Source organism: Botryllus schlosseri, chromosome 4 (assembly GCF_051294905.1).
Source record: "Botryllus schlosseri isolate E-star chromosome 4, Bs_hap1, whole genome shotgun sequence".
Lineage (NCBI taxonomy): Eukaryota > Metazoa > Chordata > Ascidiacea > Stolidobranchia > Styelidae > Botryllus > Botryllus schlosseri.
The window spans coordinates 3,968,533-3,996,444 of NC_137239.1; the positions used below are offsets into that span (position 1 = coordinate 3,968,533).

General features: G+C 40.2%; 2 protein-coding genes across 2 annotated transcripts in view; both read left to right on the plus strand.

Annotated features, from left to right (window-relative positions):
* The window catches only part of LOC145437891 (uncharacterized), a 194,357-nt gene that overhangs the window by 37,363 nt on the left and 129,082 nt on the right, over positions 1–27,912 (plus strand). The window lies entirely within an intron of this gene.
* Positions 9,487–27,912, plus strand: part of LOC145436867 (receptor-type tyrosine-protein phosphatase epsilon-like) — a 38,915-nt gene continuing 20,489 nt past the window's right edge. The window contains exons 1-9 of the mRNA XM_080314072.1: positions 9,487–9,627; positions 13,904–14,046; positions 15,271–15,400; positions 15,572–15,669; positions 16,237–16,307; positions 17,639–17,709; positions 18,467–18,601; positions 25,406–25,558; positions 25,704–25,837. Of these exons, the coding sequence (XP_080170198.1) occupies positions 15,365–15,400; positions 15,572–15,669; positions 16,237–16,307; positions 17,639–17,709; positions 18,467–18,601; positions 25,406–25,558; positions 25,704–25,837 (698 nt within the window). The 5' untranslated portion in view covers positions 9,487–9,627; positions 13,904–14,046; positions 15,271–15,364. The remainder of the gene's footprint in view (positions 9,628–13,903; positions 14,047–15,270; positions 15,401–15,571; positions 15,670–16,236; positions 16,308–17,638; positions 17,710–18,466; positions 18,602–25,405; positions 25,559–25,703; positions 25,838–27,912) is intronic.

The window sequence follows — 27,912 nt, forward strand, 5'->3', positions numbered from 1 at the left end:
AAAAATACAGGAACTATGCCAAGTGCAGCAACAATTTCATTAAAATATTTCAAAATGTGATTTTTTTCGTGACAGGCATGCATCCGTGAATTCACAATTATAAATCACATTTACACGATGGGAGTGGAATGTCAGTCTGCAAGGTCCCGTCACATAAGGCCTACTTGGAGATATATTGAACTGCTGTGCTGCGGCCCGCGAACACATTTGAATTTGAGACCTCTGATCTACACAGAGTTGACTTTTTGTGATCATATCTCTATATTTGTTTTGAATTTTGTTAAATTGATGACGGAACGAACGAACTTTCCGCAAAAAACAGAAGAATTTCGTTAAGTTGGTAGGGCTGGGGGCTGGAAATTACTTTATGTTACTATATAAAAGTTAGTGGAGATATCATTTCAGAACGGTTGATATCAGTGGAAGTTGTCTATAAACCTAGCCGCTAAATAGCATGCATACGTAGTGAATTGTCAATAATCGTTGAGTTATACTTTCATATGAACAAAACACACACTGCAGCCTACAATGCCACAAGTTACAATGTGATGTATTGAGCAGCTAAAAGGATGTTGAACGACGGGCAGTTGCTGTCTTTTAGAATTACATCCTCCTCGGCCTGGAGTGCTCGATGTCACAGTTCTTTTTGCTGTTGATCCTTTGAAGCCGCGGCCTTTTCTAGTCCTTTCCAGTCCTCGTGAGTGCTTTCTTTCGTCGGTTCTATTTCTGGTGTTTCTTTCACCGTAAGAAAGGTGACGACGGGGGAGGAGGAACCCAGATAAACCTCCGACGGGAATCGAACCGGGGCCTCACGCGTTTCGTCCCCGCTACGCTATCCCCTCCGCATATGGCAAAGATCTGCTGGAGATGTCAAATAAGTTGATGAAAAGGCATTATTTTTATCCAAATAGATGTGCGAAAATCACAAACTGGTCATTACCTGGTATTCGATCACGATGAATTCGTATGGCCACTGGCCAGTCATAAAATTGGTTGTGGATGGCCATGAAAAATTCACTATTTCATGGCCGGTCATGAGATATTTGTGGCGGACCATAGAAAAATCTGTGGTCCGTGAGTGTCTCACGATATAGCTGAGACTTGCTCCTGTGATTGTTACTGTGACTGCAGGCATATCAAAATATGTCCATTATCATTAGTATCTGTACTGGTAACAGAAGTCAATATGTGTTTGTCGTGTCTGCAGGGCCGAGACAAAATGTTCATTGCAACTCAGGGACCAATGAGAAACACAATAATTGACTTCTGGCGGATGATTGTGGAACAGGAATCAAGGATCATTGTGATGTTGACAAAATGCGAAGAAAATGGTGGGGTATGTAATCGTATGCACGCAGTTGATGTGTCTTTATAGCTTACTATGAAAAGACATACCCAAAAAAATTTATTACATAAACAAGAGGCGAACTGAGATATTATTGCTTACATCAAAGATATTGGCCTTATCGGAATTCAGAGTAATATACCACCTTTTGATTTATGCATGTGGATTTGCTGATTTCGTTTCCAGCAGTGAATATGCCTAAATATGTACAAGGAATGTGGCCTATACCACGGGTATTAGCCTATACATTACATATACATAGTACATACTCATATAGTTAGTTAGTAACTAATGCAATATACCTCATGCATAACTCCGTCTTTATGACATCATAGTTACACGACAATGTGCGTTCCGACTTGCCATTTTTTTGTACACTAGTAAAACACTTATATGAGTTTCATCTTGAATTGGAATACGAGGAAAGGTTGGCCTAAAGACGAGTCGACTGAAATGAAAAAGCGTTTCAATGATAACTTGGTGGTGCATCGTTATTTTAGAACGAAATGTAAAGCACAATGCGCCACGTGAAAAAGGAATTGTCATGTTACATTACGTGACAATTTTGGAATACAAGTTTAATAAAAGGTAACAGTGAATACATGATGATTACAAACTCGCACCCAATCAGTTCGCAAACCTGTTACTTCCAACGCAATGGGGTTCTGACATCGCATTGAGCAGCTCGGATAGCGGAAATTATTTGCTGATTAAAACGGCATGGCTGCATTGGCCGATCACCTTTTGCAAAGCCTAATTGGAATACTGAATATATGCACGAGTTCATCCCAATTTTCACGTTGCGCATACAAAAAAGAAATACTATACGCAATACATGAAAATCTGGCTGAGTAATCTTGTGATCGTGTCAACATGGCTTACGGCGGACATCAGCGCTAAAACAATTTGATTTAGAGAAGGCGTCTTTGCTCGTCTAATCGAGAGAAGTTTAAAAGCGCGCACATTTTGAGGTGGATTTTTCTCACGATGTCAATTTTTATCCTGTGATTACTAATTAGAAAGGCAAGTTTTTGTTGCACTAAAATCATGAGAAAGTTGCCATTAATTGTTACAAAATTTCAGTAAGACTTGCACTTCTGATACAATGTAATATGTGGTATTTATATTCATAATATTATTAGGGTATGAGAAACTTCAAAGGCTCCATGTATAATCCAACAGTTTAAGGTTTGCAGCATATCTGTTTGTCCCGTTTCGTTTTATGCAGTGCAATAGATCATGCATACACTTTTATGTTCTTCAAGTTTGAAACCTACATGACAGCATTTTGCTGTCAGCTCTTGCAGAGCTGTCGAATTTGGTACTTTTCCCTTTCATGGAGGCTGGCGAGACCGCCGAAAATACGATTTATTACCTACACCAGGGGCGGGCAATTATTTTACTCCGTGGGCCAAATGAGAAGTCAAAAATACGTCGGCGGGCCGAGTGAATCATTTTAGTTATATTCCCCAGCGTATTTTAATTTTATTTCGAAATTACATTGTTACTACATGCTGCGCAGTGAATGTGTTCATGTCAGGTAATGAGAAATTGACATTTAATTAAAAAATCTATTTGCTGTCATGATTCGAAACAATGTTAAACATGATACATTTTTAACTCTCTTTAAACCGCTATCCACGTGCCTATATTAAGACTATAGCACTGTGGTTCTCAAACTTTTTTAGGCACGTCTTCTCCCTTTATGATAATGAAACATTTCTCGCCCCCTTTTCATGATATCAGAAAATATTAAAAAGTGCAACAAGAATGCTAGCAATCCCAACGGATAGTTTGATGGCATGGAAGTTTATGGCTGTTGATGAGTGAATTATGAACTATCAAAGTCGGACAATACACAGAGCAATAAATGTAATCTGTGGGTAAATCGCGCGAAGCGCGGACAATTTTTTCATCAAATTTCGGCTTCGCGCCCCTCTTCTGATGCTTTCACGCCCCCCACTTCGATAACCACTGCACTGAAATGTATGCGCAATAGTACAAAGCTTATTTTCTTGGTCACTGACTTCCGAGCCATGTGCAGATTAAATAGCCCCATGATGTTGAGCGAAGTTTGCGTTTTTCTGAACTTCGCCCTCCCTTGACCGAGTGTTTCGTACTTTTGTCATAAGACCGACATCAATTAAATACATAATATCGGCGTCATGGTCGGAAAAAACTTAAAGGACAGGTTCACCTGTGACTCCAATATACAAATATTTAGTGCTAGAAAGTTTTAAGTCTGAATCTTCTTTGAATTTCAGGTTTCGGCTTTCTTTTTTGGCATGCCCGTTATTCCTTTATGGACCGTGATATATATGATGAGCCATATAGTAATCGAGAGCACTGATTGACTTGTTTTACGAATTAGGGATTTGGAAACGTAGCACGTAACAATTTTAAACACATACCGTATACTGCGTAATGTGACAAGGGCAACAAAGAAGTGATTTGTTGTAACTTTAATTGCTACTCATACTTTGCCACATTGCCTCTATTTTGAATATGGATTACCCATGCGATGTACATATAGGCAGCGTAATCGTGGCAGATTAATGAACAGGCTTCAAAGTAAACGAATTTCCTGTTGAGTTGATACAGCCTATGAATTTAGTCATTCAAAAAGCAAGTTTTATGTTTTGAATTCCAAGCAATCTGTCGCGGGCCGCATAAAATAGCTTCGCGGGCCGCATGTGGCCCGCGGGATCGCACTTTGCCCAGGCCTGACCTACACGCTCACGGAAATAACGTAATGCGGAAGTATTTTGCCATTGTCAAACAGCAAAGCGTCATTTCTTCATGAGACAAATGGTTTTTTTTCTACGGGTTACAGGTAGGCTATTCGGCAAGAGAACAATTCAATTGAGTACTTCCGGGCTGCCATAACATGCACTTCTTCAAGATTGGCATTCTAGAAAATGTGTCCTAGTTGTGTACACTCGAAGTGATTACTGCGACGTTGTAAGTCACTTCGATCAATAATATTACCTGGGCATTGTCCGACCCGTGGGTGATTCTGGGGGGACCGCGAAATGTTCATTTGAATTTAGACTAAAAAAGCTTCTTAAAAGCTTCTGTATAAACTGATCCTGAAATGCATTTACTTTGAATTCTACTTTATTTATGTACGGCGATTACGTATCTACGTAGGGCGTGTGAGTAATCCAGGCTCAAAATAAAGCAAATATAGCAAATTATGCGGTGCTAATTAAAGTTACAAGTCGCTGTTTCCATTATCAAGTTTAAATTTTGTTTTTTTCCAGATCTGTTCTAGGCTCTTACATCATACATGTCCAAATCCGAATTTGTAATATAATACAATCAGTCGACGTAGTCGGCGGTCATCCTCACTCACAAGCGATTTTACGTCAAGTTATGACAGATGCAGTTGAAGGCCGACCCTACATTTCAAAAAGATTTGAAGCATTAAAAATCTTTTTTAGAAATTACTCTATAAGCAACTTTCTCAGAAATTTTTCGCGCTGCGCGCCATTTCCTATTGTTATATATCTGAATTTTGTGGTACCCTTCCCTCAACAAAAATACGCATGATTTATGGCATCGAAGACTTCGGCCATGTAACATGTGACTTCAAGAAGTGGGCCAGGTCGATCAGCAGCGAGAAGGAATGCTCTTGTGCCGACCGAAAACTCCGATATATATACATCTATGTTTAATTGTCAAATGTTCCTGTCCTGCCGATCTGAACCCTACAGGACAAATGCCATCTCCGCAGAGAAAAATTATTTGCCAGTGAGGACATATAAATTTGAAACCATGTGTGTCTTTTAGTTTGGTACGTTTTGGCGATTTCCATATCTTTTGACATCGCAGATACAGGAAGTCACGAAATAGCATCATGTAACGAAGTCAATACAACAACGGGTCCGCCCGAAGATGTTTAATTATTATTATTCAGTACACCACAACTCAGGTGTACCGGTAAATCTGTTTACGTGAGCTGAGAGAGGATAAAAAATTGTTAGCAATATATATGGGATTATCGACCATTTACTGACCGATTCAAACATGAATTATAGAAATTTGTCGCGCTTCGCGCCTTTGGGCGAAATACGGTGACTCACCAAATGGTACATAAAATAGGGTATAGCTGATATGTAGCAACGTAAAGCCCTCTGGCTGAGGGGTCTTGGATTTGGTTTATAACCCTATGGGGGCTCAAGACCCTGATGGGGGTAATTTTACAAATTAGTATTATTACCAAAAATGGCTTGCCAAGATTGTGAACTGGCATGGCCAAGTAAAAAATTGATTAGTATGGTCGCAACATTTGGGATGTGACTAGGGCTGGGCAAATCGAGTACCTGAGTGATTCGATTCTGAATCACGTAAAATGCGTCGAGTCGAGTAATCGAGTATCACTCATTATGACGGTATAGCAGAATATTATTTGTCAAAGTTCAAATATGTACCTTTTAAGCGACCACAAAGAATATAATGCCTGTTATCCATCATATTAAGGATACTTTGTTATTTTTTTCGACCATACCGATTTCATTGCACTTGGTGGCAATATTGTGAGATGATCATAACTTCGGAAATGTGCTATTTCCAGTAACGTTCGTAGCTTTGTACTTCATGTTTCGTATGCTACGATACTGCCAATCAAGGTTTCAAGGCTTCAACAGTGAAATCAGCATAAACTCGTTGATCGTTGATAAACTCCTCGTTGATAAATCAACTTTCAGTGGTGAGGAGCGTATAATTTCAGTGCTCGAAAGAATCGTATTTTACTACTCGACTCGAATCATTAAAATTAATACTCGATTCAGATTCGAGTACTCGAATCATTGTGCCCATCCCTAGATGTGACGACTAAAAATCAGTTCCGACGCATTGGCAGATCCATGGGCCAGTCAAATTTTGGTAGATCTTTGTTCATTACAATAAAGCGGAATAGTCCAGTTCTTGCAAACTGAGCCCAGCAATATACAGCAGACCCGCAATATACTCAAGTAACAATAATACTGACCTATAAACCATGAAAAATCTTCGCGCCTAGCGCGGCTAATGTCCCGCGCGATGGTTCGTCAATGAAATGCCGAAAAGGTTGGCCACCCCTGCTGTATAGTTTTGAAGTATATTTTAAATAAGGTAACTATATGAAGGACGATTGATTATCAACAGACTAGTTTTCTTTTACACGAAGTGGTTATGAAATTACTTTCAGAAATGACATGATCAGTACATTATACATAATTTAACATAGTTTGAAAATAAATTATCAATGCGTTCGAAGGCAAATTAGCAACTTACAAATATTCTATTCAAATTTTAAATGCATACCTCATTGGATTGTTTCCGTACCATACATCTCCCCGAAGCCTTGTCCAGTTGCCATCCATTTTTTCGAGACCTGGTAACAGATTCCGTCACTCCTAGAAATAGACTAAATTTTATTAAGCAAACGCTTGGCTAAGTGCTGAATAATCGTTGTTTTTATGTTGAGCGAAACAGTTGTGTGAATATTGCAACCCGGTCTAAATTGGCATAAAATGACGTTTTGAGATGTTGATGTGTATTCTCAAATCTCTTGTATTCCTAACACAATATAGCAAGACATTTAAATATTGAAAGTCCGAAAAAGCAGTATCATAATAACGATTCAGATATATTAATGCATGCATGGGCTGAACTGATCCATAGCCCTAACCGCAAATTGCTATTTTGATAATCTTTATAAAATTACTCTTGATGTTGCACAGATGATAGGTATATTACTTACAGGCATCCTCCCTTCATATAGTCCACTATTTCCTCTGATTTGGGTTCGTGCTGCCAACCACCTGCGTTTGAACAAAATTCCTTGGCGTCTGGCAAAAATTTGTAGTTGGAATGAGCCCAGAAATAGAAGCAACCTACTTCAAACACCTCATTTCTAAGGTTTTCTGCAAATAGGAATATTAAACTAAAACTAAAGCCGTTTTCCGAATTCAAATGAATTTAACACACATGTGATCGCACTAAAGCCTTTTTAGTCATATTTATTTTATAATTTTCAGATGTCAATCATGACCTGAAAATTTATAAATACTAATACCAGCTTGAACATATTTGGATGATAGGCGAAGTAGAAAGTCATACAATACTCTTATTATACATTTTAATAATATATTCATTGCAGAAATATATTAAAACCACTCTGACACTCTTCAAGGGCATCGTCAGCAAATGGAGAATTTCAAAAACATGCATCTAGCTAAATTGCATGCAACCAATTATGACGTCATAGAAACAAACAATATGAAATACCGGCTAACCTTTTGTCTCCGCACGCCAACATATTTTCTGCTTCACATTCGGCCCCAAGGGAAAAATAATTGCGCACCCCGATTTAAATCCTTCTTTATCACATTTAAAAGACATCATACATGGTCTATGACAGTGATCGGGAACATATGGCTCGCGAACCATATTATGGCTCTTTTGGGTATAAGATTTTTCCTATTTATTTATTTCCTATTTTATTTCTTCTTTGCCAAATATTTATTTTTGAACTGAATTGATCAATATTGCAGCGACTTGTTAGTAAATTTTCATCACGGCTAAAATAATTATTCTCGTGGCAATATAAACATGTCTTTGAGAGGTAAAGACAATGCCGTCTTCAGGTTTTGGGGCTCGGACCCCTCTCTTCAAAATCATCCAATCTAAGTTACTGTCACGCCGGCGGCCAGCATCACTCACGAAATCTATGCGCCAGTATTTTTGCATTATACTGGAGTGGCTCTTGTTAATTGACAGGCTAATGATTAGTTGTTTGGTTGCGTTTCGTGGTGCAACAGGGAGTACAGGCTCTTTATCCTGGCGCGGTGGCAGCGATGGGATACGAACCCACGCCATCGAAATGACTCGTGACTCAACACTCCTGGCGATGTATCAGAATCGAAAGCTTGAATTGTGCGACACATTGAATCAAAGAGCATAGCAGACATGGTGACGCCCATTTAAAAACGCAGTTTTCAAACACACATCGTCATCCCGATCTACGGCGAGAAATGAACTGTTGTGGATGTGAAATCCACAATTACAAACTCGAATTACAAACAACGCCATAGCTATCCACGTTCCACGTTCAGGGTAGTGCCGGTGATAAAATGTATGCTTGTAGCGCAACGTTATGTTACCGCCGAATACTTTTGAGAATTGAGAAGTCGATAAGTATTTAGATTTTCGAAATCAGTGTGACAGTCACATTCGGTAATGTCAGCTGTAATATATTCTAAGCTGCTTACGATTAATTGCGTTTTAATTGGTGACAATGGTGAGGCTTTGTCCGTCGGCGTCTTACCTCTCGTTTCGAGCTTCATTTTTGAACAATAAATACCGGGTTTTACAAAGAAAATGTGTCGCACACGGGAAATCCCAGGTAGTGAGTTCGAATTAGTGCTACTATGACCTCACGAATTTTCAAGTGTGATGTAACAGTTGATTATCATGTATAGCTCTTTGGGAGTTGAGATGGAAAAAATAGGGCCAATATTCCTCTTCGGACAAAAAAGGTTCCCGACCACTGGTCTATGACATGATCTTATATAAGGAAATATATTATCTCAATAAATGTGTACCTTCCAACGCACTATGCACAGATGCGTGATAGACAGACCCGACAATAAAAGCATCAGATAACAGCTACATGCATTCAACGGCTACTTATAATTCTGGGATATCTTAGGATCGGGGCAATATCCGTTATCAGTCAAAATCTAGCATCGGTGTATGGATGTTACGATGCAATTATGACAATAAAATCCTAATATAAACATACTTATTGACGTTGTTGAACTTGAAAGTTTCAGAACATATTAAAATTATAGAAGGAACGCTTTTTTTTCTGGTGGATTTGCCCCCACACCCCACCCCCTCACGCCCTTCATATGCTTTCACGTCCGCCAATTTGAGCCACACTGTACGAGACCTTCAACTGATTGTACATTTATACGTTACTATGTAGTTTAGAATTACCGATGATACTTCACGTGGCATCATAGAATAGTGTTCATACAAATGAGAAACTTTCCGGAGTTAAAACCGTCCTTAGCCATATACATCTATGTTTATGCACCTTTACATTTACAGTATCATGATCATATGCTATGAGTCAGTATAAAATATGTCATAATGTTTAGAGACAATGCGAGAGATACTGGCCAGCACGCAACTGTGAAATCAGTTATGGAGATTATCGGATAACCAATGTGGACGAGAGGGTGTCGGATGGCTGTATCAAGACTGAGCTTAAAGTAAATTTTAAGGGGCAGGTAAGAACAACCAATCGAAGGATTATTCTACCACGCAAGCAAACACTTGACGAATAGTTTGAGTATGGGGCGGCAGCGTATTGAATAATATAATTGTTCCATAACATTTGGCGCTATATGGATTGAGCAAATGAGTAATTTTATATCCCAGTTCACGAAGGCCAGAACTAGGTATTCGAATAGCCGGCACACGAATGCTCGCCTTTATCTATTCCAGTACATTTATGGACAAAACGACAAACAGCATGTTTTCTTTGCTTTTCAAACTCATTTCCCTACATATATTGATATTGTAACGGGTAAATAACTGAGGTCACGTGCGGGGATTCACCCTGCACATACTTTCGTAGTCGGGCTCAATAAATGTGCAGTCCCCAAAGGATTGCCGTCGCCAATAAACATCATAAACCGTCCAATGGCTGATAGAAAGATTCCAAGAGGGACGTGTTAGTATTGTGACTGCTGAGCAGGCTTACATTAATGTAGCAGTCTACAATCGACACCAGTCATCTAAAGCAGTGGTTCTCAACCGCCGGTCCGCGGACCGGCACCGGTCCGCGGCGACTATTCTGCCGGTCCGCCAGACATTTTGTAATTTTATGCTTCAATTGTAAAATAAAATGAGTTGAAGGCTTCTTAATTGACAAAAAAAGCAACACATCACATTTAAAACTGAATGAAAACATCCCCATTTTATACGTACTACGCATTTCGTATACGTCTGGTGGTAGTGGGAAATGAGCAAAGGTGTTCGTCCCGACTTCGAAACGCTTCTCCTCTCGATATTATCGAACCGAAGAAAAATATTCAAGTTGGGGTATTCCAGGGGTTCCCAACCTAGGGGTCACGACCCCAACCGGGCCGTTTACCTATTCTACGGAGTCGCGGGGATAGAAATTGAATACCAATGACCATTGCAAGAACGCCATTGAACCGGTTGCTATCGGCAGTTCATTTCTGAATGTTTTCGTTCATTTTGCAAAATAGAAAAAAAAACGACCTCTGAAAAATGGGAATTCGGCAAACAAGGTATCAGATTAGTCGAAGGGTCATACTAAAGCGCCACCCACTATAACGTAATGTTGGTGTCTGGCCACCTCTATTAAAATTAAAATGTCGTGAGCCTAGAAATCAACGAGATGGTAATTTTCCTTCCAGGAAAACTGCAAGTGGCCGATAGTGCTATGTATTAACATAGTGGTTCTCAAACTGGGTTCCAAGGTTCGTTGGGGGTCTCCGAGACATGTTCCGAAAAATCCAAACCATCGAGAAAAAAATAAATTTTGGAATATAAAAACATTCAGGCAACTTATTGTTAAATCAAACTCGATGGTGGACGAAATAATATCATTAATTAACAAAAAGTAGAATATTTTAGTGCTAATTTATCCAATATTAAATTTGAGTTTCACCTCGCGCGCTTTAGTTTCACTATAAATTTATTTTTCTTTTATTGTGCGTATTTCCACCGAGGAACAAAATACACATAATCTTACAAAATTGAAATCTAAAGAATATTCCTGCATTCGAAATTACGCGAGCATCGCTTAAGGCCGTTAAATACTTCAATCTAGGAGCGCGTAAAGAGCGGCTGCGCTATCGGCATTTCGGCGCTGAACGTTTCCGCGCCAGGACACACCAAGACATAGAGCGACTTCACGAGAACTGCGCTGTAAAAAAGATTACTGGCGGTATGTTGGCCGGAACCTTCGATATTGATATGTTCAGTCACCGAAATAGTCGTCACGGAGTAGTCCTAATCTAAGCCGCGTGTGGAACAAATGCGACCCGTGGAGGAAAATAATATTCTTCCAGTGTTGAAATGCGAATTGCAAAATGATTTTTCTTTATTTTAGTCTGTTCCGTGTTAGCGACTCCTATATTATTCGATCAGTCACAATCATTACCTGGGTTCACGACATAACAACATGCTTCAACAAATTAATTACTGTAATATCGAAAAAATTTACTCCATAAAAAACTTCGCGAAAGGGTAGTGTTGAAATCAACGGAAGCGGTGAGAGGGGTCTGAAGAATTCTTTCCCCAGAAATTAAGTTGATCGCCCTTTGACTACCAAGACCACCGTTTTTGGGTGTTTTGCGTTAATTTGGTAAGGGGTCTTGAGTCATGCAAAAGATTGCAAAGCGAACGTTTCGTGAAGTTTTCCTAAAAGTTTGAGAACCACGGAGTTAACGGAACAAATAAACACGCTGAGCGCGGCCGAGCAACATATAGATTGTTGTCTGTATTTCACGTGACGCAGAATTTCACGTAACAGTACTCGACTTCTTTGATTCGATATAGATAGAAATCGTTCCAAAACAACGATATATTGGTATATAGTCTGGGACGGAGAACGAGATTGACACTTCAAAAATTGCATGGTCGTCAGCTTTCCATATAGACCAGGAGTACGTTTCGGCAGGGTGCTCACCATTTATTTGTAGTCAGCACGCCAAATTGAGAGGTGGGGTCGCGGAACATTTTCAAATCGGAATTAGGTGTCTTGAGGTCGCGACCATAAAAAGGTTGGGAACTCCTAGTCGGTTAATTCAAGGCCTTCGTCCTTCGAAACACTACCACAGAATTTCATGAATGTCGTCATGAACACAAATAAAATTCTCAAAATGTCACTCTCTAGTAGCATTCTTGCAAAAAAGGTTGCATGCTTTTATCGCAATTGCATTTCGAGTTTATTCAATTTTTGAAGGTCCACCGGTCCGCCGACTATTTTTTGAAATTTTACCGGTCCGCGAGCTCAAAAAGGTTGAGAACCACTGATCTAAAGCGGTGGTTCTTAGCCTTGTCTCAAGCGACCCCAGAGGAAGATTTGGATGTTTAAGGGGGTGGAAACGCTCAGGGGTGTGTGGAGCTCTGGGATCAGGGGGCGGTATGGGGGCGAAGAAGAAAAATGGCCTCGCAGTAGATAGTGTGATAATGACATATGCTTATACAGTAGATAGTTCCACAATAGTTCTATATATCCCTGAGCTCGCATTGCAATATATACCGACTACGTTTCCATGAGTGAAGTGGTTTATTTTAATTCATGTAAAATGAATTGCGCGTACTTTTTGATTGCCAAATTACCGTTATAACACTCCCATCAAACTAGCTCGTCTCATTTTCCACAAAATGTTTCCAACTATAGGTATTGTATCCTGCAGCGCACAGAGTGTCGAAATCGAAAAGGCACTGTACCACTTTTGAGAGTGATATGCCCTTTGTGGATGTACTACATTAAAGATGCTTTGAAGCTTATTGTCCAAAATTAGAGCTACAATATTTGAGAACTGCAAAATTAATCGTCTGAATATTTCTTTATCGCATCATAAAGGATGATACTGCTCATTGTTCTGACCTACATTCACGTTCAAGTTAAGAGCTTGGTTTAGTACTAAATTCAATGTGAGCAAATACCTCTACCACACTCTCAGTTGATTTAGTAGTCACCCAAAGCAATAAAACGAAACCAATACAATTTACTTGATCCTGTTGCCAAACGCACAAGTGAATTCGGGATGTGTACATCGATCTCGAACCAAATGGTGTGAGCCAGTAGGCCTTACCCGATTGATTATAAGAGCCTTGATTTGATCCCGAATATAGCTCACACAATTATTATGTCGTTAATTAATCGCGTGGTCCTCGGGCGCAATTCAAGCGTGAAGTATTTGTAATATTGAAGTCCCAATCTGAAATCAGACTTCGACCACTTACCCATTGTTTCTTACTACATTCCTTAAAATAGGGGGCACCAGACCCATGCCATTTTTGAAAGAGGGCGCTGGAGGAAAAAGGTTAAGAACCACTGATGTAAAGTAACTGATACTTATAGAAAAGTTTATCAGTGAATGTGAAATGCCAGAGCTTTGATTCTGCATAATTTCTAAAGCGCTAACTATTGGCTACAGTGTCAATATCATGTGGACACCTCGGCAAGCACAAAGTTGAAGTCATTGATATTTTCTTTAACCCATGGAACTTTGGTATTGTTTATTTGCAATGTTTTGTCAAACTAATCACCACTCACCATTCCGAAACTTTCCCAGGTTCTACATCTTCGAAAATGCCGCATCGCATGCTAGTTTGTGTTATCATTTCAGAGGCCCAGATAATTTGTCGCAATCGATACGATCTACCCGAATGAATTCTAAATTACCCACACCGATTCACCCCAGTGTGATTGCAAATTCAATAAACTGTTTCCTTCAGGCTTGTCTACATATTTGCTACAATTTAAATACGGTAAAATGGTAGTTATTTAATTTACAGGAAATCGCGGTAACACACTACCTGTTTCAGAGATGGCCGGAAAACGGGGTACCGATAACTACTTCATCGTTTATACGACTTTATAGGAAAGTGATATACCAGTTTAGTCAAACGGGGAAGCAATCAATCGTGGTCCATTGCAAGTAGGTATCCTTCACGACCTTTAATTGTACTGAGTCACGGAACTGGATGTATTATAGACCTAATCATCCTGATCAAACATCATACATATCAGGGGTCATAACGTCATCTACGTTTGCAGGCCAATTTCTTAGCTTGGGAAACAAGAGCGAAATCAATTAATTTAAATTTTCCCAATCGACAAAAATTGATGTCGTAGTTTGGACGGAGTAGGCATCGTGAAAACGAAGATATGCCCGTCGACCGATGGCCAATAGCTCATTTTATCACAAGGCCTGCTCGTCGAATCAATTAATGTTATTTAGCTGTAATCGTCGTTTGACATGTCGCAAGTGTACATAGACATGACCTGCTATGTTTAAAGAAGGGTTGATTCAATGTCACAGCATATGCCAAATATAGCCTAGCCTACTTATTGTGTTGGGGACTGGGAATACACCTGATAGATACTATTTCCCGCTACTTCTCCGCCAATGGCAGCTCCTGAAACTTTGCAATATGTACACATTAATATGCTACAAAACACTAGTTTATGCTATAGAACTTGCTTAAATGTCACAAGCTGCATATACAAGAAACCCGTATTAATACCTATAATATGGTACCTACTGATGAGATGATACTAGTGAAGGTCGATGAATTGCTGAGTTGATTCTGAGCGTATGTGAAATAATAACTAAACGGCATCACGTGGATCAACTTAATATGATAACGCTATGTACGATATACCGGGACATTGACACGGCCTAACGTACCGTCGAACGGACTGGCCACATGACCACAGGACAGGGTCGCTGTTCGAGACTCCTGAGTTCGATAAACATTGCCAGTGTCCCCAATAACATTTCTGTAACATGGTCTTCTTCACAACCAATATCAATTCGTTACTTGCCAAATGCATTTGTGGGCTTAATTCAGAGCACTATATTAGTCTAACAAGTAGTTTTCTATGATCGATAGAGCTAGGACATTTTGCATCAAATGGCGCACACAGTATAGTACTACATCAGTCCGACAGAATGTAGCTGAAACTTGATAAATGTCCGAAAATGAGTAGCCCGAATAATGCACTAACCATTTTCTACAGTTGAGACAGTTGAAATCCCGAACCCGCCAGAACCGCAGCCGCTCCCAAATAATCCGACCCGACTTTCCGTACAGATGTAGACGCAATATAGCGTAATACTATCATTGTATATTCTCATATTCTACTATTTTCCTTGTAGCTCTGGTGCTGGTAGAACGGGCACATTTATTGGATTTGATTTGTTAACGGATAGAAAAGAAACCTGTTTAGACATTTACGAATGTGTGCTCGAAATGAGGAAGCAGCGGGTGAACATGGTCCAAACTGTTGTGAGTATATTGTGCGTACACTAATACATCATAGTAGAAATAACTGTGTTTTCTCTATAGTTGAAAAACTTGTCTAGGCGATTGAACTCTAGATCTATTGATCATTACATTCAAGATCCTATGATTTCATTTAATATTTTATTTCAAATACAAAAAACGTTTTCATCATAGGAGCAATATGAGATGCTTCATCAACTGATGGTAGAGCATTATTATTTCGGAGAGAAAGATATGGATGGAAGAAAGCTGCTTAACAAATACAGTTCGGAGTGAGTGTGAAATATATAATATATATAGTAAAACAGTTGAATTAATGCCGGTATATCAGACATTATGACATTCGAAGTTGAAACGAAAATATTTGCGCTAAACTTTCTGTGACCCCACGGCTAAACCTCAATGTACCTGTATATTCTCACAGGTGTCTAATGCCTATTGATTCTAATCAGCTATTTTGGCTGCTGTCCAGCCTTAAACGTCTTAATATCGTTTAATTGTAGGACTTGCAACGGACTTCATATCTGAATACAATATTCAGATGCAGATAATGACAATTATACGGGTATAGCGCTATATCTGCATCTATATATCCATGGACACTAACTATATTAATCTGTCATGGACATCCGTCTTATCGCGCAACACGAGATCGATCCTGCTTCCATATCTACAATACATATTCACATTTATGCACGATAGCAATTCGAATATACGGTATTCAAGTTTGATTTGATATATACTGATTTTCTATTCTAGTTTAAAGCCCGATTTTGCTCCAAAATCTGTAAAAACTACTCGAACCTGTCAGCGTAACATTATAGATACCTTTGACACAGGGCTATCAAGGAGTTCGATCTTCTCATAGAATCAGAAGCATTGAATTCAAAACTTCAGGAGCATTGCCCAGGTAAATATCTATATCTCGTGGCGATGAGAAATCCGAAATCAAAATCGAAGCATCATAATAATTCTGAACTGCTACCGATTACGCGAGCTTATGACTTTATGAGTAATATTTTGCCTGATATAAATATCATGATGCTGATATTTTGCTAATCGAAATATATATAAAGATTGCAAGAGTATACTACATAGCGGGGCATTGTGCGACCCGGTGGCCCGCGATGCGATTCTGAGCCGCCCGCAAAATATTGTTTGGAAATTAGTCTGTATGTTAATGCGTCGACAAAAACTATAGGCTGTATATACTTTTGTCGATGACTAATGTGTCCTCGTACAAACTGTGCGACTGTGGTCGATGCAGTTGTTGTGGAGGCCGTGGTCGAAGCCATAGTCGTAGTGGATACCGTGGTAGAAGCAATGATTGTGGTCGCTACTTTAGTGGAGGCCGTGGCCGATTACGCTGTAGAGGCGAGGTCGTGGTCGTAGTATATTTATGCAGGCCTACTGTGATTACGTAAGCAACGTAAGCTACTTAATCAACGTTAAAATAAAGCCACTGTATTAAGGCATGTCGTAACAATAAAAGTTGAAAGTCACTGTTTCCATATTCAAGTGCAGATCTTGTTTCTTGGCAGGCCTGCGCTTTAAACTTACGTCATACGTTTCCAAATTCGAACTATTTTCAGTTGATGGTGAGCTCGAGCAGGTCACAGTCTTTGAGTATCATTATTTGAGTTGACATTATGAGAAAAAATATTGCCTTGAAAGACATACATACAGCTAAGCGATACTGGCAAAACAGCAAGGCTGTTTGCCAAACCACACAGAGCGTGGGACGCAGCCTAACATTAACATATCCACTTAGTAGCTTGTATGGACAACATCCGACGCTTAGGTAGGAATCCTGGAGTCGACCTCGATCGGAATCGAACCCGCAACCCATTGGTGTCGCAGCTGTGGAACGTACCAGTCACTATCTTGCCACTGCCGTCAGAATATTTTCCGTTTCACATTTGGCCGAAATTTGACGGATATAGTCTACAAATATCATGAGTCGAGTTTATCCGGTCTTGGTCATGATGAAATCTGATAAAAGTGAAAATGGAATTGTCCGGATTCAGTTTTAAGCACGTTGATAGTTTATTCATGTCCGGGCGGAAGATCGAAAAAGTTAGGGAAACATAGGTCTAATTTGGTGGATATAAACTATTTTCAATGATTTTTCAAGTGTTGAATGTTAACATTACATGACATAGCATTCGCTATTTAAATACCATCCTCCAATACGGATGACAGCTTGTATATTATTGTAGGATGTATTCGCATGCATTTCAGGTCTAATAAAAGATGCAATTGCCGAAGCTCGTGATGCAGGCTATGTGACGATTGATGCGACGGCCGTTGAGGTAAAATGTTTTTATATAATATTTATGCCCAATAGCGCATGTATAACGGAACTGATACTTTCATGTTACCTGTCCGTAAATACTATTTTGCGCAATACAAATCCTTCACTTTATAGCGTCTGTATTTGTATTCATTATCTGTGTCACGCTCCTTACATTTGTCCGTGTCTCGGTATCATGTGCGGACTGACTCATACAGAGGTTGCTGAAAAGTTACTTATGTAGCAACACATTCACATGTCAGTAAAATACTGAATTTTTACGCTTAAACGTAATTTTATTAATAAATAAATAAAATAATAATAAAATATGGATCAATACACCAACATGTATGAATGTTATGAGACACTGAGATTATTACCGGATTGGAATTCTCATCTTTTTAATAAATTTGGCAATATTGGACGGACCAACAACGCCAGTATTCCTCAGAATTCCGACATAACAATCCAATGATTCGGCTAACTCAATATTTTGACGGCCAAAACAATTTACTTTTCCTTCAACTAATAGTTGCATATTCTCTCATTATTACTCTTCAAGCTCCGTGGCGATATGCATCTTCGTACTAATGAAATGACTATATAGCTACTACCGTTGACAATATTTGGGCTAAACCAAAAAAAAATGAGTTACAATTGATATGTTGTGGAAGAGAAAAGTACGACATAAAATGTAGTAGAGTTCTGCTTCCATGATTGTGAAAATAGTTGGTTTGTAGGTGAAAAGTACATTACTTTTTGTTACTTTTTACCAGAGTTATCAGGGAAACGTTTCTCTTATCGCATCTAGTGGACCATCAATTACTACCGTAGAACCCTTTCTGATAGTTCTATGGGATAATCAGGTGGATGAGGTTATCATGCTCAACAATCCGCAACGAGAAGCGAAGGTATTTGAGTATTGTGCGTGTGACTGTGAATTATTATTGAGAAGTATAAAATTGGCTAAGTCATACAGCTCAATAGTTATGTTTATTGAGAAATGCATTTTCATTACTACGAGAACTCAAATTTAAGTTAAAAGTGAAAGGAAATTTCAGAGCAGTCATTTTCCTCAGAAACCAGCAGTATTGAAACTGCGGCTTAAATATTTTCAAGGGTTGTTATACTTCACGCAATCAATATCTTTGATATTGAGCCCCAACGCCCTCCCTTCTTAACCCTCTGCGAAATGTATAGATAATATCGGGTGACCACTTCCTAAAATTCCTTCGTCACTTCGGCCGACATCTATCTAAAATTCGATTACTGAATGAATGCTTAATCGCGTTCAAAAAGGTCAGTGAAAAATTGCGTTCAACTAGTTTAACAAAGCGCTGAGGAGCGAAAACGCGTGATCTCGATACCATAAATATGGATGAAGAGCAATCGTACCACTTGTGAATCTCTTTTGGAGGCAGCGCATATACTGTGGCTTTGTAAGGAAAATGACTCATATCAAAATATTTGTCGCAGTTTCAACTTTATTTTGAGACAACATCATATTAACATCTATTTTCCTCTTTCGCCTCTTATTAGCCGTGATCGACCGTGTCCCACCTCTTAATGCTCTGCTCGGAATTAACAAAAAATTCTATATTTGTGAAATCGCAGAAACAAGTTTTTGTTATGTTTTTATACATACTATTGGAACAGCAGTTTGTTACTATGGATGCTAGTAATGTTCGTTCACTTTGGCAATCTTCCAGAAAACTTTGACTAGACTCTCGCTGCCATGAGTCAATTTCCGAAGCCTATCTTTAACTAGGGTCACTATCATTCTGGGCTTTTAAATGCACTGAGTGCTGAGCATTGTGATATCGGCGATAGGAAACCCAGACATATCGACCCGTGTGCAAATACCAGAGCGACGATTTGAGGCGTCCAGCGAACTGATTCCTAAACTTTTTTGTTATGTGTGTTATATATGTGCTTGTCTACTACTATGGCCTATACTCTATGGTTATCTACTACTAATATGGGAAGTGAGTGGCGCAGTGTGCTAATCAACACGATCATGACACCCAGCACCGTAACTGCCGCACCCCAAACCCCCCAATTGGGGGGCCCCGAGCTCGATGGGGGGCCCAAAATTATTTCGTGAATTAGCATAAATCATAGAGTATTTTTTGAAAATTTATGCAATTTTTTCAAAATTTTTTCGCGCTGCGCGCGAATTCACGTAGCCATTTATCTTTCTTGTTGGGTATTGGGCCATTACCGCGCCACGACCCACCAAGACATACAATCAAGTTTTAGGCCATATAACATGCGACTCCAAGAAGTGTGCCAGAACGATTGGCAGCGAGAAAAGCTTGGCCGAAAAGGTCTATGCCCTTATGCAGATCAAAGACTTCGCTATATATACAAAATACATATAGGTTTAATTGTCCAGGCGCCTAAATGACTTGCGCCGAATGTTCCTGTCTTTGCAATCTGAACCTCACAAGACAAATACCATCCAGCTGGGAAAAATTTTATGCCAGTGAAGAAATACCAATTTGAAATCGTGTGCTTCTCTTAGTTTAGAAGCCTAAGTTTGGGCGCTTCTATATTTTCTGATATAGCAGACTGGAAGTCACGAAATAACATCATGTAACGAAGTCATATCAACGGTTCCGCCCGCCCGAAGATGTTTAATCATTATTTACGGGCCCTTCCGTTTTCAAGACACTTCACTAAGCTCTACCGGTAAATCTAATTACGTGAGTAGAGAAGACAATAAATTGATAGCATATTATATATGCAGTCGCCGATCTGATTTACCGATTTTCTCATAAATTATCGAAAATTTTCGCGATTGGCGCTGGCTCTCAATACAGTACGGGTAATTTCGTGACAAACGTGAACAACGTGATGGTGGGTCGTTTTATCACCCTATGGGAGCCCAAGACCCACGTTCTTGGGGGCCTGACGAGGTACTGTTTCGTTCCTGCCAACGGGTATACGCCCGAAGATGTTTAATTATTATTGAGTGGTCCTACCATATCAAACACACCTCACTCAGCTCTACCGGCAAATCTGATTACGTGAGTAGAGAGGACAATATATTGATAGTATATTATATATGCAGTCGCCGATCTGATTGACCGATTTTATCATAAATTATCGAAAATTTTCGCGCCTTGCGCTGGCTCACAATACAGTAGGCTACGGGTAATTTCGTGACAAACGCGAACAACGTGATGGGGGAGGGGGCGTTTTATCACCCTATGGGAGCCCAAGACCCACGTTTTTGGGGGCCTGACGAGGTGCTGTTTTGTTCCTGCCAACGGGTATACGCCCGAATATGTTTAATTATTATTGAGTGGTCCTACCTTTTCAAACACACCTCACTCAGCTCTACCGGCAAATCTGATTACGTGAGCAGAGAGAAGATAAAAATTGATAACAATGTATGCAATTCCCGATCATACTGACCGATGAAATCATGAATACTAGAGATTTTGCGCGCTTCGCGCGCTTAGGCGACTAAAGCTGATTCACTAAAGAAACTCCCAATGAAAACGATGAATAGTGGTAAACAGTGTATATCGCCGGAGGGGGGTCTGGGGGGCTTCGCCCCCCCGACGTTCGGTCTATAACACTATGGGGGGCCAAAGACCAACGTTTTGGGGGTGCCTGACGAAGTGCTGTTACGGCCCTGATGACACCAATGGTTGTTGAATGTCTCGGCACTACCAAGTTTCAATGCGTCGTAGGTTTATCTGGTATCCTCATCGCCGACCTCACTGCGATTGAAATGAATTAAAAAGCCTAAAAAGTAAAGTGAGCTTGAAAGCCACAGCAATGATTCGGCGAATGATTAATGGCTGATTCGTGCAAGAGGGAGTGCAAGAAAAATTGCCATGAAAAAAAACACCATTGAACTGTTGAAATCGCCACCGTGCCATTGCCGAGGAGCACAAAGTCACATGAAGCTAAGTCGTATCAATACAATACTACTCTAGTCTTGTGCACCTGACCATTATATATCTGGTTAAAGAAAGGTGAGGTGATTAATACCAATTCAATAACAGGCGGAATTGTGTATCGACTCAACAATAGGGCCCGCATCGTCAAGTAGACAAGGTTCCGCCTGTTCAGAAACAATTTCTCTTTCAAAGTTCACTGGCTACGTGATAAAATTATTATGTTGGCTAAATAAACGTTGCACACCAAATGTGGCTCAATTCCAACCGGTAGAAGCGAGGTTTGTGCCGCAGAAAGTTTTGAATTTATTATTGCAGTGGAAAAATTCGGATTTGAATAAAATAGTATTCACGGTGGCTAACCCTTTAATTATTTATTATAAAATCATGGACTTTGAAAGTTTTCTACTGCAGTAACCTCGCTTTTAGTGGTTGGGATTGAGCCTAATTTGGTATGCATCATTTCTACTGCCAGTCGAGCAATTTTATGGGTAAACTTCAGTTCTTATTTTTAATTAATAAATTCACAGCTTTTTACTGCAAGAATCTCGCTTCTACTGGTTGGAATTGAGCCAAATTTGGTGTGCAGCGTTGTTTAAACCAACCTAACAATTTATCACATAGCCAGTGAAATCTGAAGAATTTTTTTCTTCTCAACAGACCTATTGCGCACACTAGCAGGAAGTGCCCGACCATCATCGTGGCACTGTATACGATAAAGATGAAAATTCAATTGACAATGTCCCGATTTCAACCTCAGCATAATAGAGGAGTGTTGTGGTGCAATGTTCGGTGGCGCAGGAATTTCCCTGTTGGGTGCGTTGAATTTTTGATATGCCGACCGGCATGGGACGAGTTGAAGTGATGAATCCATTCGTCTATATCAGTGGTTCTTAACCTTTTTTCCTCCAGCGCCCCCTTTCAAAGATTATTGTGCTCCAGCGCCCCCCAACCTCATATTGTAAGGAATGTAATAAAGACAATGAGTAAGAGGGAGGGCCGTAACAGCACTATGTCAACACCCCTAAAAACGATTGCCTTGCGCACCCATACCTTGATAAACCAAACTTCTGAGGGCTTCGCCCCCAAGAACCCCGTAGCGTGATTTCGATGGTCAGCAAAGTTTGTGTGGCCTGGTCTCCCTAGGTGCCAAAATTTTCTATAATGCATGAATTAATAGGTGGTAATTACATATATACGTCGCTATAAACTTTTTATCCTCTCAGCCCACGTAATCAGATTTACCAGTACCGCTGAGTGAGCTATTGTATTGGAAAATAAAGGGCACGTAATTGATAATTCAACATATTAGGGCGTGCCCGTAGGTACAATTAATTCGTTACCAGGGCCGTAACAGCACTTCGTCACCCCCCCCCCCCCCCAAAAAACGGTGGTCTTGGGCCCCCCATAGGGTGATAACCCAAACTTCCGGGTGGCTTCGCCCCAAGACCCCCCTTTGGCTATCCGCTATTTGCTGATACTGGTCATCTACATTGGATGTCCTTTTACTGAGCCTGCTATTCTCGCCTAGACGCGCGAAGCGCGAAAAATTTCACTATTCATTGATTTAATTGGTCAATATGATCGGGAATTGCATATATGTAGATGTCAATTTTTGTCCTCTCTCTGCTCACGTAAACAGATTTACCGGTAGAGCTGAGTGATGTGTTATTGAAAAAGTAGGACCCCTCAATAATTATTATGCATCTTCGGGCGTATACCCGTTGGCAGGAACGAAACGACACTTCGTCTGGCCCCCGAAAAAACTTGGGTATTGGGCTCCCATATGGTGATAAACGTCTGCCCCCCCCCCCCCCCCATCACGTTGTTCGCTTTTGCTACGAAATCAGCTGTACTGTTTGGCGAGCCAGTGCAAAGCGCGAAAATTTTAGATAATTCATGACAAAATTGGTCAATAAGATCGGGAATTGCATATATATTGCTATCAATTTCTTGTCCTCTCTGCTCACGTTACCAGATTTACCGGTAGAGCTGAGTGAGGTGCAATGATCCTCTGAGCTGCGCGCGTGCGCAGTGCTAACACGGTCTCTGCGCACAGACAATCTACGTTGCGCACAACAAATCCGATGTTATGGACTTTTTTTAGTCGCTACGCACTGTTGTTCAAGGGTCTGTGCAGTGAGTTGGTGAGTGTGCGCAGACCCGTCAAAACGTAGAGGGAACATTGTGAGGTGTCTTGGAAACTGTAGGGCCCGTAACTATTAATTAAACATATTCGGGCGGGCGGACCCATTGGTATGACTTCGTTGCATGATGTTATTTCGTGACCTCCTGTCTGCTATATCAAAAAATATAGAATCGCCCAACAGGGATATCTAGTGAGACATATCCCTGTCGCCCAATCGTACTTAAAGGGGCACTGCGCTCTAAAAATGATGTGGTCTCAAATTGAAGGTAAAAACGAACAAAAATTTTTGGCCACGGCTATTTCCTTCGGAACGCCACCGTAATAGAGCTGCATTTTATTGAAATTTCTACAAGACCAGCTGCTGCGGCTGCTTAACCCGTCACATGGCACGATGTCTTCACCGTCGCACTTGCTGGACGCGATTAGGCAGTCACGCAGAGAACGAATTTTAGATAGCTGTGAGCCGATGTTATGAAGGAAATGTGTCTAAGTTTCGTTCTCTGCGTGACTGCCTTATCGCGTCGAGCAAGTGCGACGATGAAGACATCGTGCCATGTAACGGGTTAAGCAGCCGCGACAGCTGGTCTTGTAGAAATTTCAATAAATTGCAGCTCCATTACGGTGGCGTTCTGAAGGAACTGGTTGCGGCCGAAAATTTTTGTTCATTTTTACCTTCAATATGAGACCTCATCATTTTTAGAGCGCAGTGCCCCTTTAACTAAAAGACGCACACGATTTCAAATTGGTATTTCTTCATTAATTGGCACATAATTTTTCCCAGCCAGATGGAATTCGTCTTCTGAGGTTCCGATTGCCAAGACAGGAACATTCGGTGCCAGTCATTTAGGCGCCCATGGACAATTAAACCTATATGTATTTTGTAGTCTATATGTAACGAAGTTTTCGATGTTAATTCGCTCTGAATACTCATTAAGGATATGTCCTACTACTGCGAAGCCATTTTTTCAGCGCCCCCCATATTGCCCCCCCCCCTTCGCCCAGCGCCCCCCATATCGCCCCCTGAGCGTTTCCGCCCCTTCAAAATCGCCATCGCCCCTTGGGGGGCGCTGGAGGCAAGGTTAAGAACCACTGGTCTATATGATGAAAAAAGGATACGTGATACCCAACCCATGCTGGATATTTATTGCATCCACAAACCTCTGTCAGCAATGCCTTATAGTGTGTGTGTGTGTGTGCATGTGTGTGTGTGTGTGTGTGTGTGTATGTGTGTGTGTGTGTGTGTGTATAGCATTTTATCCCTGCTTTCCTTCTACCGTATCATCCGACCAGATAACATACCATGTACGGCGAAACATATTTTCAAATGATGACCAATTAAATGAAATGTACTATGCGCAACTTTGAAGCTTTGTAAGACCTGTATCGGAACAGCCGAACAGATTCTCGTTGAAGAAGAACATATTCGTACTCAGTGAACCTATTCCTCATCCTATGATGACCTAACACTCGTCTTAGTGGAAAAGTGAGATTGTCGCGAGTTGTACGTGTGGTCACCGCATACATACCGATAACTAATCATAACCTCCACAATTGTCCCAGAGTCGCCGTAATGAAGTTTAATGAATATTAATACATAAAAAGCGTACGTTTCAAAGCTCGAATAAATACCCCAAGATATCGATTGAAATTTCCAGAATATGGAAGAAAACTTCTGCGAATATTGGCCGAAACAGCTCAACACAACAGTAACCTACAATAGCATATCTATCACCCTTCGAAGTGAGCAAATAGTGGGGAAAAAGGTGGAAAGAACTTTTCTGCTTCACAGAAGGAATCGGCAAGATCGGGTAAGAAATTTACAATGTTAAAGATTCCCGTCATTTTCAATATAGAATCATAGCATAAATGTAATCACTGGGAAAAAGATGCAAACATAATGGCATATTTTATATTTCTCTATTTGGCATATGTCATCTCTACGGGTACATTTAGATGATTAAGCAAAGTCAATACCTTGGTTGGAGAATCGGAAAGCTGCCGGATCAGGAGGATCAGATAATCGAAATGATCAAGCGCATCATCGATTTTGACCAGGAAAGTGCAGCTACCATTCTGGTCCATTGCACGTTAGTGAAATACGTTTGAACTGTTCGTCGAATTGGTATTTTCAGGCGTATTTTTATGAGTAGTCTGCTATGTGGTAAAAAATACAAAAATAAAAACACGACAGAACACGTAGAGTTACGAGTATGCTTGTACTAATTCGTGATATGAGTATTGAGAATATCATCGCTAGCGGGCGATCCCAATCCGATAATTTGGGGAAAGGGTTTTGTAATTTATTATTACCGTATAAATAGGAGTTCTGCGTCGTCAATGGTGCTCGGATAAGAGTGTGAACTAACAAGTGACATAACAATGTTGGATCTGCACCAAATGTTTGAAATCAGAACCTTTACTCCTTCGTGTAGCCTTTCAAGAAATAGAAATAGCTTCGGCCGCCGTGTTCGTGACCCATGCATGAGTGCACACAATATACATATTCCTGACATAAAAACGAGTCGAAGGACATATAAGGTTGTGTGATAGCTGCAACAATTTTACTCCGTTTCCAAGTGATGGTTAAACTTGGATTATTATTATTACAGTGACGCTTATGGTCTTTTTTCAGGTTTTGTGCACCACGACACGAATATTTGTAATGTTCATAATTTATTGCCTTTCGTCTTCTTGATAACGTCTTTCACTCTTACTCTCACTCAGACTTCAGTCTCTCTTGCTGCCGACTTTGAGCACGACTAACTTTCAGTCTGGGCTTTTCAATGCACTGCGGAAAAAAAACGATTACAAGACGAAATAGGATGAATTTCCCGATGCGGTTTTGATCACGTCGGAATATTAGAGGCAGATGATGTTCGCAGCAGCAACTGTCAAAACGTCATTTGTCAAAATCCAATGTCCAAAATCAATACTAAACCGACGTTTTTGGAGGCAGGTTCCTGGTGCAATATATTTTCAAAAAAGATTTGCCGACCATGTTCGTGACACGTTTCATGACTCGGAATTTTTTATTTGACGAAGATCCTCAACCCTAATGGTAGCAATAAAAAATGTATATCTTATTTGGCGTGATGCCTATATTACCCATTCAAAACAAAATTACAGTCCGAAAAATTTTCCATAGCGTTTTAACCGCATCTGTGTGAGTAGTGTTATGATCCTTTTTATACGCCGGCCAATCAGAGAGCGCCACGTCATCCTAATTGCCACGCCCATTTTCATGCCCTAAGGGTACATTCATCTGCTACGTCATCTGTGCCACATCATCAAGCGCCACGCCTATAGTGCCACATCATCCATCCATTGCTATATCATCGCTGCATTGATTGCCGCATCTTGATACTTTTCTCAGATATTGTATTATGTGTATTTAGGACTAATATCATCCGTCCATATTTTTTAAACTTGATTTTATGTGTACAAGTTACGGTTTCTGCAGTTTCCACATTTTACGACTTATGATTGCTGCGTCAAAACTTACCTTGGCTAGAATCGACAGATTTTCTATTATGTGTATTTAGGACTATGTATTTAAATTCCTATTCAGATTATACATAAATGCGAAAACTATGATGTCTATGTAAGTTTATATTCTCCGGATAATATTATTAATATCAAAATTCTACACATCATCACTAATTACTTAATATAAAATGCGATTTTGAGCGCTGCGACTTGCGATCCGAGCTCTTGCGTTCGATCTGACCGTTTTGTTTGATGTAGCGATCACTGGCTTGTAGTATATACGATACGAGCGGAAGGTCGGGATTAGGAACAACAACGCACAGGCAGTCTCACACACTTTGCTGCATCTGAGCTTCGTACTAATACATGCATAATTTTTGCATGACGAGAATACGGGTAATACGGTCAATAAACGCCGGAGGCGAGTCATTTAAACCTTGTTGCTAGATAATACCACTTTCGGCTACAACAAAGTTGCCCTGCAACAAAAAATAGAAGCCCTAATGATCATGCAGAGTAAAGTTCAATTATACATCGAATTATTCGAATAGACTTGTGTAGGTATGAAGTGAAATAGAACGGAGTTTACGCAAAAGTTGCTATTGATCATAGACCAAGCTTGCTTTCAGAGCTGGAAACTAAATGCATATGAAAATTTACCTAGGTTTTCCCCACA